Raw genomic sequence first — 13,011 nt, forward strand, 5'->3', positions numbered from 1 at the left:
ATTTGAGGGTAGAAGAAAAACACATATTTGAGATGGTTGAGAAGAGTGTCACAACTGAGTTGGGAGGGAAGTAAAACCAAGGTGATGAGGGAAAATATGAAGGAATTGATGGACCAGAAGTCATGGTGAAGACAGAGAACAGATATGAGAATATTAAGGAAGTAGGAGGAATGGGAAGGCAGAAAAGAGAGATTTTTAAAATTCAGGATCTTGGAAAGAAGATGCTGTATTGGAAATAATATTAGGTTTGGGATCATTAGAAACTTGGGCATTACTGTTGTCTCTGACACTTATGTGATTCTGGACAAGTTATTTAACCTTTTTGAACCTCAGTTTTTTCAACTTTAAAATGGAATAACAATTCTTGAAATGTCTTACAGTGGTGGTGTGAGAGTCAAATGAGATAATGAAAATGAAGTTTTTTTTTGCAAATTTTAAAGGACTATATGCATTTTGGTTATTATTGGAGGTAGAAAACTGTCAGGATGGTGAGGATTAAGGTTTGAATTTCCCTGAAGAATGGTTTGCAGAAAAAGTAGAGATGACTTAAGGCATTGAAGGAACTAGGAAAACAGAATGTTGGAAAGTTAACATCATTGTGTTGAAGTCTCTAAGTCTAATGTAAGGTGGTGTAGGTTTGAGGGTGAGTTTGGAAGCTAGATTCCAAAGGTATGGAAAGGTGGGAGAATACCTATGAAATTTCTAGGCGACAGTGACAAAGATTGAGAAAGCATAGTATAGTTGAATGAAATTAGCTTCAAAGTTGGTGATTGGCTTATAGGGCAAGTGATAAGAGGTCAAGGAATGTACATCTTCTCAGGTTTTCTGAGATAGAGGAAGTAGTAAAAAGAGCAGCTAGTCTTAAAAGGGGCTATTATAGAGGTATAGAATCTCCAGGAGAAATCCACGTTTTTAATAATTCAGCGAGGAACAAAGACGAAGAGAAAGAAATCTAGGCTGGAGAGAGACTAATAATAACAGGAGATAGATAGCTCTATACCTGAAATGACCGCAGAGACCATTAACCTCTGATCCCCCTGTTTTACAGATTAGACATTTGAAGCCCAGGAAAGTGACTAGCTCTTTAAGATTATAGTTGCAGTAATTGCTGAAGGAAGACCTAGATTTGAATCCTGTCTCTGTCACTTGTTTATTAAACCGTGGACAAATAATTTTTCTGGATTTTAGTTCCTTCATCTGTAAAATGAAGAAGTTGTACTAGAGATCATTTCCAACTCTAAATTTATGATCCTTTGATCTTATAAAAATATGTTAAAAATATAAGAAAGGATGAGGCAGAGGAAACTAGTGACTTAGAGAGGCTCTCCAGAAGTTTTAGTTTTAAACCTCTAAACCAATACTATGTGTTATATTGATAAGAGATATGAGTAAAAATAGAAGTCACAACAGCTTATATTTTAAAGGAAATATGAGAAGAAAGAAGCTTTACCCACAGACTGTTATTTGAGCCAGAATGATCAAGCCTATACTGTAATTTATAAATAAATAATGACAAATGAGAGAAGCCAGTATCACATATCTCTTAAGTACATATCATTGTCATCTCTGCCTCCCTCTAGTAAAAGAATCTTTTGTATAATCCTTTTATAATTATATTATGTGACATTTAATGCTTTATGCAAAAATTTGTCTTAAGATTCAAGGAATATTTATGCTTCTCACTACTCATTCTTTGTGCAAATTAGTAGATCTCTCACTGTTTAGTCGTTAACAATTACTATATATAATGCTTAAAATGAAAAACAAACAATCTCTTATTTCTTACACTATACTAAAGTAGAAGAGTGATAAGGACTAGGCAGTTGGGGTTAAATGACTTGTCCAGGGCCACATAGGAAGTATCAGAGGCCAGATATGAACCCAGGATTTCTTGTCTCTAGTCCTGACTCTATCCATTGAACTACTTAGCTGCCCCTATAATGCTTTAAATTTTACAAATATTTCTTTATGTGACAGTTGGGAGCAATTTTTTCTTTCTTTCATACATTATTATTTTTTGATCTTCTGTATCTATAATAGTCACTGCTGTAACAGTGTCTAAATATAGGCTATTATCCAGATTTTAATGTATTCTTTGGCAGCATAGCAGTTGTAATGGCATCTATCTACATAGCCGGATAGGATTTCTTGACAGTTCTATTAGTCCTCTGCCCTTTGGTCATTTAAAATATTTTCTTTGGTTTTTACTTTTGTCCTGAAGAGGGCAGTAGAGGGGAATAATGCTGAAGGTTTTTCTTAGAGTAGTATGGTCATAGGGAAACTGCAAGATCTATTGCCTGTAACAACTATAGGCAAAAATATATTAAATTTATATTAAATTCAGCCATTCCATCTCTTGGCTCTTAGCATTTTCTGTGGCTGTTCCCTATACCCGGAATGCTCTCTCTTCTCAACTCTGCTTATTGACTTTTTCCTTTTTTATTTTTATTTTTAATTTAATTTAAAATTATTTAAAATTAATTAATTTTAATTTAATTTAAAATTATTTAAAATTAATTAAAATTAATTTAAAATTTAATTTAAAATAATAATTTTATTATTGCCTTTTTAAGTTTCAAGTAGAATCTTTCTTTTATTGGAAGCTTTTTATTGGAAGGACCCAAACAGCTGGGGTAATTAAGAAGGATTTTTTCATGTAGCTGGACTCTGAGAAGCAGTATGGTATATGGGATACAGTGCTAGACTTGGAATTATGAAGAGCCAGGTTCAAATTCTCTGATAGTAAGTTGTGTCTCGTTGAACCTCATTTTCCTCTTTGTAAAATGAAGGGCAATAATAGGCATCTACCACCCAAGGCTTTTCTGAGGCTTGAAGGAATGAGTCATTTCTAAGGGGCTTTGGAGTCTTAAGCACTCTTTGAAAATTTGCTATTCTTTGCCAGCCCATTGTTTCTAGTTCTGATTTCTTATTACCAATCTGAATAAATCCCATCTGTCCTCCTCAGGGTAATCCTTCAAATGTACAAGGACAGTTATCATCCATTTGTAACTTTCTGGTAAACTCTTCCCCTTCCTGTAACATTTTTCTCTTCAAATTAAACCTTTCCATCAAGTCATTCTGTAATGGCATGATTTGTTGTAACCATCACATCTTCAACCAACCCACCAGTCACCCAGTATTTATCTGTCATAGGCACCAAGGGTACAGAGCTTTAAATTAAAAAAAAAAAAAGGTAGGAGGGGGAAGATGAGGGGTGGATAAGGAAGGTGATACTGATGTTGACCTTTGCGGTCCTCTGCATGTGTTTTATTTTCTTAATGCCCTTTCAGAAACAAATTACCTAGAATGGAACACAATATTTTAAATCTAATATGACCACAACAAAGTACAGTGCAACTATAGTTTCACTTTTTTGGGGAAATTGTGCTTCTATAAGAGCATTCTAAAGTCACATGAATATTTTTGACTGTGATTTTCACATAAAGTACTTTCTAACTTTCCCAATTTTGTATTTGGATTATTGATTTTTATAATCCAAGTTTGGGACTTTACATTTAACTAGATTAAATATAGTCTTACTAGACTTGACTCATTCATTATTGTGGCCTGTTGAAATATTTTTGTATTTAAAAGGAGAATGTGGATGATACTTTAGTATGTCTGTTCACCTTATACAAGGTAGCTGGGGGGGGGGGGGGCGGCGGCTTTGAAACAGTTTTACTGTGACCTGAGCTTTCTCAATGTCTGGGAATATTTAAAAAAACTCATTTAAAAGTCTTGGAATTATCTCCCATTAGTAGGTCACTAGTGTCTGACTTGATGAAATGAGTGGCATATTATGTGGATTGGGGTGTTGGTGAAAAACAGTTAAAATGCAGCAAAACTAATTGCTTAATTTTATGATGTTTTCATGTTTATTATCTCATTTTGTCCTGGGTATCACACTGTTAAGTAAAGTTGTATAGGTATCCCAGTTTGAGAGATGGAGATAAGCAATCAGAACAATGTGTCTTCAAGGAAGATTTTTCTAGACTAAAAATCAGTTAAATATTTGTAAGCACTGGCTCACACTGTGCTAGGTATTGAGGATATAAATACTGTTAATAAAACAATCCCTATTTAGAAGGAATTGGATCTATTTTATAGTAATACAGTTGCCTTCAGTTAGTTTGAAACATGATTCTTTTTTGTTTTGTTGCATAAATCCTTTTTGGACTCCATTTGCTACTACCCTTTCTTGTCTTTGTTGAGCCATTTGTTTGGCAAAGTCAGCTTTTCTTAGATGAATGGTAACTAATGAAAACTTTTGCACATGACCCTTCAAATTAAGAAATACCATGGATTAATTTAATAATTAAACACAGAAAAATTATGCCAGGAAAGGATTAGTAAGAGTAGTTAGCTGCAGATAATGTCTGGAAGTGTAACTGGGGAATGAATGCAAGTCATTTATACAGTAGACAAAGATATTTATGTCTAGTATATAAATGACTTTGCTTTGTTGAAATCTTTTGGCGTATTCATATGTTGCTGCCCAATTTTTAAAGTCTAGAGCAAAGTGAGGGTGCATGGTGTCAGACATCTTCAACTTTTTTTTGTGCATTACCTTTTCAGACATTGGGCTGGGTAGTGACTCTGTATGTGCTCGGCCCTCATCTCATCGAATAAAGTCCTTTGATTCCCTTGGATCTCAGTCTTTACTCAGTCGGACTTCAAAATTGTTCCAGGGCCAGTATCGAAGTTTGGTAAGTTTGATGAAAATAAAAACTGATTTGATTGTGTACACTTGAGTTATTAGAGTGGTGATATAAAGGATTAGAAGTTGTCTTGAAAGCTTCTATTCTTCTGTCTATCCAGAGGCTTCACAAATTCTGATGGATGGATGGCCTGCAAGTATGTTCTCGTATGTGCCTGTATGTGTGCATGTGTGTATGTTAATAATGTTAATGAACATAGCTTCTTTTTTAGACCCTCCATAAAAATGAGGTATTGGGGAATTGTGTGTTTTTTTTTCTTTATTTAGTCCTCTTTATAAGTGTCTTCTTACACTAAAATGTTGGAATAAAGATGTATTTTTAAGGAATCCACATATACATGACAAGAATGAACATTTAAGATCTATAAAATCTAAGTTCTTCAGTAGTCATTTTCTCTCTGCTTTAAAAATATGCTATAAAGTGCTTTAACAAGTCAGACTGTGTTTTATAAAAGAGGAAACCCAATGTGATAGCCAAAAAATAGTTTAAGGGAATGAGATTTAAATTAATGGACTGTTTAAGTGAAGAAAACTTTGATTTTGTATTATCACAGTGGTCAAAGAACACAGTGTTTGATTAGTGTAATGATGAAATAGGAAAAGGCAGAGTAAAAATTTAGAGGGGAAAAAACCAAGAAACATGGTATTAGATAAAATTGTTAGGGAAAAAAAGGTAGTACTTGATGTGAACATTGCTGTTTTGATGACATTTTTAAGTCTGAAGACCATTTATTCAGACAAAAGACTCTCAACTACCTCCTCCACTTAATTCCTTTGTCATGCAAAATAAACCAAAGCACACTTCTTTAAATTAATACTCGAAAGCTGTTGTTTTAGGTGAGACAAGTGCTTGGTTTTCCTCAATGTTAAAAATAAATTATTCGGATCAGAAATACATGCACATGGACACATATACATATACTGCCATGGAAAACATGAAGATCATAAGATGTGGAATTTTGCTATTCAGTTTTATATATATATACATGTATATATATATGCACACACACATATATATGTATGTATTTATTGATGTGGATTTTTATTGTGGTACTAGCTAAATGTGTTAATTCCCTTGATCTTTAGATAATAGAATATCTACTTTAAGACAGAAGGGGAATTGGTAGACAAAGACAGCATTAAGCAATCAGTCAATAAGCACTTCATTGTGCACTATGTACTCAGGTCCTGTACTAAGTGCTAAGAGTTTTTAAAGACATAGGTTTGAGTATTTTAGGAAGCAGTAGTAAAATCCTCTGACATAAAAGTTAAGATAATCTTTTCCATTTTTTAAGATAGCTAATAGAAAACAGATTGAGTAGCTAGGTGGTGAAGCAGATAGTGTCTTGGGCCTGGAGACAGGAACACTCCTCTTCCTGAGTTCAACTCTAGCTTCAGACCCTTATTAGCTGTGTGATCCTGGACAAGCCTTTACCCTGTTTGCCTCAGTTTCCTCATCTGTAAATAAGCTGGAGAAGGAAAAACCACTGTAGTATCTTTGCCCCCCTCCCCCCATCCCAAATGGAATCATGAAGTCAGACACAGCTTAAGCACCTCAACAAAACAAAAGAAAATAGAGGAGACCAGAAACATTTTTTTATCTGTACTTTTTTCCTTTCAAAGTAAAACTATTTCCCTGTTTCTGAATTTAATTGAAGTAAATTGAAATTTTATTGGGCATAGCTCTCTCTAGAAGAGTATGGGATTGCTTTGGGAGAATTAAGACCCTAAATTAAAGAGAAATATATAAATCATTGGTAAAAATATATGCCTTTGATTATGACATAAAGAAAAATTGTGAAAAGAAATATTTTTTGCTCTATAGTTGACAACTCTGTGCTAATTTTAAATGAGAAAAAATATTTCAAATGTATATCATCTTCCTTTCTCCTTCTTTTCCCCCAACTCTACCATTTTCCTTTCCCCTTAAAATATCTTGTTTCTTTCTCTTCTAGGAGACTCAGTTTGTGAGTTTTTTTTTTTTTTTTGGTAAGAGCATCTGTTTTTATAGATGGCCATCCAGGCACTCTGAAAAGAAATATTTCCATGTTTCATATCCATGAATTTGAGGTGACTTGGTGTGTAAGCATTTTTTTCCTAGAATGAAACCCTTTCATTTCATAACATTTATTATAAAACAGTGATCCTAAGTGATGCCAGCTATTTGTAAGTGGCAGGGGATGGGGTTCTTTTAGTTGTCAGTCTTTTGTGAAACAGGAAAGGCATATATATTGACTTAATTCCTACTTTTGCCTTCAGTTGTTGGACTTTTATCACCAGGTCTGGGTTGTTGTGATTTGTTAAAATAGAGTTACTTAAGTTATTTTAAATAAGTTTACAGAGAAGAAAATATAATGAAGATCACAGTAGACGTGATGAATACCAATCATAATTTACAAAACAGAAGATCTTGATTTCACATAGGGAGTATAGGTAATTTTTTAAAACTCTTACCCTTCAGTCTTAGAATCAAAACAAAGGGTTCCAACTGTAAGATTTTTAAATTTAGGTTTTATGCTAAATATGAGAATTCTAAAGTAATATTGTAGTCACTGATTTAAAAATTAAAGCTTAAGTCCAAATTACTTTTGGAAGCTTTGTTTACAGCGCTGGAAAGAGTGAAAGTGGAAAAATACAGACAAAGAGACAGAAAGCACTGCCTAGCTACAAATACCCTAATTTTAATCCTAATGTCTCCAGACTGCAAATGCGAATCCAAAAGCGAATCTCACCAGAATCTTAAAGTCCTAATTAGAAAGCTGAAGTCTGAAGAATCAGGAGATGCTGAAGAATCGGCTGAGAACCTTCAGTGTACAGGAGGCTAAGACTGCCAAGAATCTCCCCAGAACTCATGCTGAAGGGAGTGTCCCACTGAAGTGCCAACAAACAGGGAGGGTCTCCTTACCAAAGAACCAAGTTAGGAATCACTCCACTCACCAAGCCAACTCAGGATGCAGGGAGAGTCTCCTCCTCCAGGCTGGCTCACCAACACAGAGAGAATAACTGAATCCTTGAGCTGGTCTTTTTAAAGTAGTTTTCTCAATGTCACTTCTTATAGCTCTCCCACTTTATGGGAACCTATAGCAGTCTTTCAATTTGCCTTGGGCAGTGACCTTTGGAGGTGTGAGCTTATTTTAGTAAGTGATTTGTAAACTCTTACTTAGTGTCAAGTAGGGGTACTTTAAGTTCTTGATTTGTTTAGCTAAAAATAGACAAGGGGAGAGTTAATCCTATCTTCACACAAGGTAGAAGAGTGGTAAAGACTAAGTGACCATTGGAATTAAGTGATTTGTCAGGGTCACACAGCAAGGAAATATCAGGCCAAATTTGAACCCAGGACCTCCTATCTCTAGGCCTAACCCTATTCCCCTAAACCACCTACTTACCCCAAGTATGGGTAACTTTTAAAGACATTTTAATTTATGAGAGCAGGGAAACATATACTATGTCAGCCTTCTAGTAGCTGGGTTTATTTAGCATGATATTGGACTTGGTTCTAATTTCTCTTGATCAATAAGAGCCAGTAAGCCTTGTTTTATATGAAAAAAAAAACCCAAAATAAACTTAATATTTCTGAAGTTTTAGATAGTTCTTTAACATATATGTAAAGTTTCCCAGGAAAACAGCATTTCAGTCATATTTACAAAAAAAGGAGAAGGAACAATGTTTGGTACAATTAATTTACCTATTGATTGTTTTTGTGATTAATTCTAATAGTTGTGCTATTGTTTTAAATTTATTAATACTTAAGGTGACAACAGGGAATAAGGGGGTAGAACAATGGCCCTAAGAATCAGAAAATCTGTTTTATTGTCCCTGCTTCTAATTTGTTGTAATTGGGAACAGGTTGTTTAGCTTTCTTGGCCTCAGTGTCCTCATCTTTAAATCTAGGTAGTTGTGGATAGAGTTATTTTTAAGTCTTTCATCTCTAATACACTTTGATTCTAAATAAAATTGTGACTTTATGAGAGAGCAATATTTTTTCTCTTTCAAAAGTGAAAATTTTCTCTGAAATCTTTCCTACTTAAAACATGTTCCCCTTTCTTTCCTTATATCCCACCTCAACTTTCATTCTTCAGTTTATTAAAGAAATTGGCCTTATTGTTTTCCATTACTATTCTTTTTTTCTTTCTAGCTAACTTCTTTCATCCTTTTTATTTAAAACTTGAAGTTTTACTTTTATTTCCCTTGTTGCATTATTTTATTTTTCTTTGCCTTGCTTTTACAATGTCATGGCTTAATACTAGTTTTAGGGGAATAAGTATTTTATTTGTTCTTTGATATAAATCAGTATGAAGTAGGTTTTTTGGTTCTAAAAACTATTGTAGTTGGTGAACTGGGAAAAATGTTTTGCTATTAGGTAGTGAAGAGAGAGAGAAGGTGGAGATTAGTATTTGTTGCTGTTCCTCAGAATTTTAGAATATTAATTATTTAGATTTTGCTAGAGAAGGGCTAGTTTTTTTTGTTTTGTTTTGTTTGTTTTTTAAACCCATACCTTCCATCTTGGAGTCAATACTGTGTATTGGCTCCAAGGCAGAAGAGTGGTAAGGGCTAGGCAATGGGGGTCAAGTGACTTGCCCAGGGTCACATAGCTGGGAAGTGTCTGAGGTCAGATTTGAACCTAGGACCTCCTGTCTCTAGGCCTGACTCTCAATCCACTGAGCTACCCAGCTGCCCCTGAGAAGGGCTAGTTTTTAATGGGGAAAACTTTCAGTGGATGTGATATTTTGTAGAGAAGAACTAGGAAAATTGAAAAAAAATTCCTTGTTCCTTAGCTTCCTAATGTTTTCAGTCCATAGTTTTCCACACAAGAGACATAGGATAAATTGCAATGGAAACTATCTTCAGGAGTTTATGCATAAGATGATAGCATGATAGGGCTCTTGGAAGTTATTTGGCTTGACTGAGGAACCATGTCTCAGAGAAATCAGATGACTTGCCAAAGTTCACACAGGTAGAAAGTGGCAAAGCCAGGATTTGAACAAAGCCATTTTGACTAAAAAGCCATTGCTCTTTCCATTGGACCACATTACTCTTTTGGATTTTATCTGCAGTATCTGTGTGAATTTAGTATGAAAACTGCCATTCCAGATACTTTGGTATTAATATTTCTCTTGATAATTTGAATAGAGTTACCTGTTACTCCTCAACACCAGAATGTTGTCTACCAGGAGATGAATCTGTTAGTTGGGAAAGACAAACATCGGATTAATTCCGTCTCTCTCCATCAAACGTTTGCAACCTGTGGAAAGGAAAACTGTGAATCAAGCTTTTGCATTTCTGCCCATTGAAGTGGAACAGACAGCAGTTGGAATGTGATGGAAGGGGGGGGGAGTCACAGTTGGAGTGAGAGAAGAGGATTGTGGGAGAAACTACTAACTGAAGTGCCTTTGCCCTTTGTACTTGGCTGAGTGTGGATCAAAGACCAGGAAAACCTTGCTTCCATTTTCTCTTACCCTGGAGATGAAGAACATTCTTGTATGTGTGAGAACATCCATTAGAGCAGTGGTTCTCAACCTTTCTAATGCCTTGACCCCACAATTTGGTTCCTCATGTTGCAGTGACCCCAAACCAAAAAATTATTTTGGTGGCTACTTCAAAACTATTTTGCTACAGTTCTGATTCGGAATGTAAATACCTGATATGCATTATGTGTTCTCATTGCTACAAATTGAGAGGTCGAGAAATGCTACATTAGAGGAAGAACAAACAATAATAGCTCCTGAGAAGGGGCTGATCCCTTAACTTCAAGGGGTCACCCTGAAGATCCTTTCCATCCCATAACCTTCCCAAGAAGGACACTTGCCACTTGTTAGGGTAGGAGAGAGACATTGATTAACTAAGAAGATAGATAAGTTGAAGCTGAGCTATCTTGGCTCAGCTGAAGAAAAACTAGAAACCCAAGTAGGGTTTCCTCTTCCCTCAAACCTATCACCTTTCTTGATTTGCTTTAATTAAATAGAAAATTGCAGTCAGATTCATCTTGAAAGGAGAACAAAGAATAAGAGGCTGGTGGCTAAGATAGCCATTAGCCTAGGTGAGATGAGAACCAACAGTAACAGTCTTTTTGCCTGACAAGGAGAACCCCTGGGGTTCAACTATTAGTCAAGCCTTGCTAAGTAATCTCCGCTTGTCCCCAGAAGTTCTCTCAAGGACGCTGGTCCTGTCATCCTTTACCTAACCTTATCCAGGATACCTTTCTTATGGGTTGAGTGTGAGGGGATTTCAAAGACAGCCTTTCAGCTACAGAGGGAATTCCTCCATTTTACCTCTCCAGCCCTCCAGAGTCTCTCTGTCCTTTCACCTCCTCCATTCCATGTTATCTACTATTCCTGTATCCCCAGTTGACCTTCAGTCCTCTTCAGTACCCTCAACTATTACAAACCTCCTTTCTCAGTGACAGTAATACAATTGCATAATAGGGCAAAGGGGGCTGAGAAATCACACAATTTTAAAAACTATTTCTAATCTTAATGTTGGTTGTTAAAGAAGATCATGGAAGAATCATTCACAAGTTCTTCTCAGAGAGACAGTTAAGGGTTTAGTAGAAATGATTCAGTATATGCCCAAAGGCAATCCATAATTTGCTCATATCTTCTTTACATTACTTAGGATCAATCCAGTCAGTCAATAAACATTTATTAAATACCCAGTAGGTTTCAAACACTGGTTTAGGTGTTGTGCATACAAAGATAATTATGAAATAGTTTTTATTGCTAAGGAAGGGAGAGTACATTTAAAAATAAACATTTATAGTACAATGGAAAGAATGCTAGTTTTGGAGACTTAAATTCTAATCCATGTCTCTGGCTGTTACTACCTGTATAGCCTTGTGAAAATATAACCTCTATGAAATTCTCTTGCATCTGGGATCCTGTGAACTTAAGAAATACGTGAAGAATATGACAAGAACCTCCAAACTAAGTCAACATATACCTTAATTTTTGGCCACTTTACTGAAAAGTTAGGCACAAGATAGGATGGTAAAAACCATGATTTAAGAAAATATAATTTCTAAGCAAGAAAATGAAAAGGACCCAAAGGCTTATAGTGTAAACTGGAAATGTCAGCAAATTGTAAATGCCCCCCCCCCCACTTTTTTAAAAGTACCTGCAGGTTCTTGAGGAGATGAACATCATAAAAATTTAAATTGACTATATCTTTGTATCCTAGTATTTAGCACTGGAAAGAACCATAGATAGTAATTGAACAAACATTTATTAGACATCTACAAATAATCAAATAATAGCTACTCCTGAGGAGCTTAAATTCCACTGAAGGCGATGACATACAATACAAAAATATATCCATAATAAATATAAAATAAATATAAGGTAGGTAGAGGGAGTACTTAGCTTGGAAGGACAACTTTCACTTTTTAGATAAGAAAATAGGCCCCTGTTGGTGAAGTTACTTGCAAGTAATAAAAATTAAATACTAACTCGGTTCCTCTACCTCCAAATCTAGTGCTTTTCCCACTATCTCATTTTCCTTTTATTAGATGAAAGCAACATGTTTACAGATAGAAAAGGTTTTTTTGAAGTCAGCTGCTGTGTGTTTAGTCAAAACATAAACTGGTTAAAGCACAGAACAAAATAAGTAGCAAATTAGAAGAAAAGATAAAAATGGGAAGATATTTTATGGTGTTTTAGCGCTTCTAACCTATATTTAAATAATCTGTGCAATAAGAAAAATGGAAAGTGGTTGTCATAATTCTGAGTGAAGTTTAACTGATATAAAGCTGTTGCCATGATAAAGAGTCTGAAAGAGACCAGAAACCACTCCAGATGGGAACATTTAAGCTCTTTCACAAGTGAAAAGGCATACAGCAAAGAGCAATACTGGGTTAGAATACAAGTCCATTTGTAAAACACTACGGAGAATTATACCTCACATAGTAACAAGGAAAAAAGTTACTAAACATTTTTTTTTACCTTTCAGAGATTTGACATTTGTTCTAGGGTAAAATTGATTAACTTAAAGGTATTTGTAGATAATACTGCAAGGAAGACAGCACAAAGGAGAAATGAACACTGCTGTCTTTTTTATAGTGATCTGTTTTTGTTGGTGACAGTGAGAGAACTTTCATATTTGGTTGAACTTGATCACCCTAGGAGCAGATACACTATGTGAGGAAGTGGTAATGGCTGTAAGAAGGGGAAGCTTTGAAGGGTAATCACACCTGACCAGATATATAGGAAAGTCTTGGTGAGGTGTGGACCAGGTTTCAAGAATTCTCAAGAGAAGAGATTCTAAGAGAATAGAAAAGACTGCTGACAGAAAAAATGTCAGCA

At 35.1% G+C, this 13,011-nt stretch overlaps 1 protein-coding gene across 10 annotated transcripts in view; it reads left to right on the forward strand.

Moving 5' to 3' along the window:
• Positions 1–13,011, forward strand: part of ARHGEF7 (Rho guanine nucleotide exchange factor 7) — a 381,786-nt gene that overhangs the window by 141,064 nt on the left and 227,711 nt on the right. For all 10 annotated transcript variants that reach the window (XM_056807964.1, XM_056807962.1, XM_007501282.2 and 7 more), the window contains one exon: positions 4,576–4,706. In XM_056807964.1, coding sequence (XP_056663942.1) covers positions 4,576–4,706 — 131 coding nt within the window. The remainder of the gene's footprint in view (positions 1–4,575; positions 4,707–13,011) is intronic.

Source organism: Monodelphis domestica, chromosome 8 (assembly GCF_027887165.1).
Source record: "Monodelphis domestica isolate mMonDom1 chromosome 8, mMonDom1.pri, whole genome shotgun sequence".
In the NCBI taxonomy this organism is placed as follows: Eukaryota; Metazoa; Chordata; class Mammalia; order Didelphimorphia; family Didelphidae; genus Monodelphis; species Monodelphis domestica.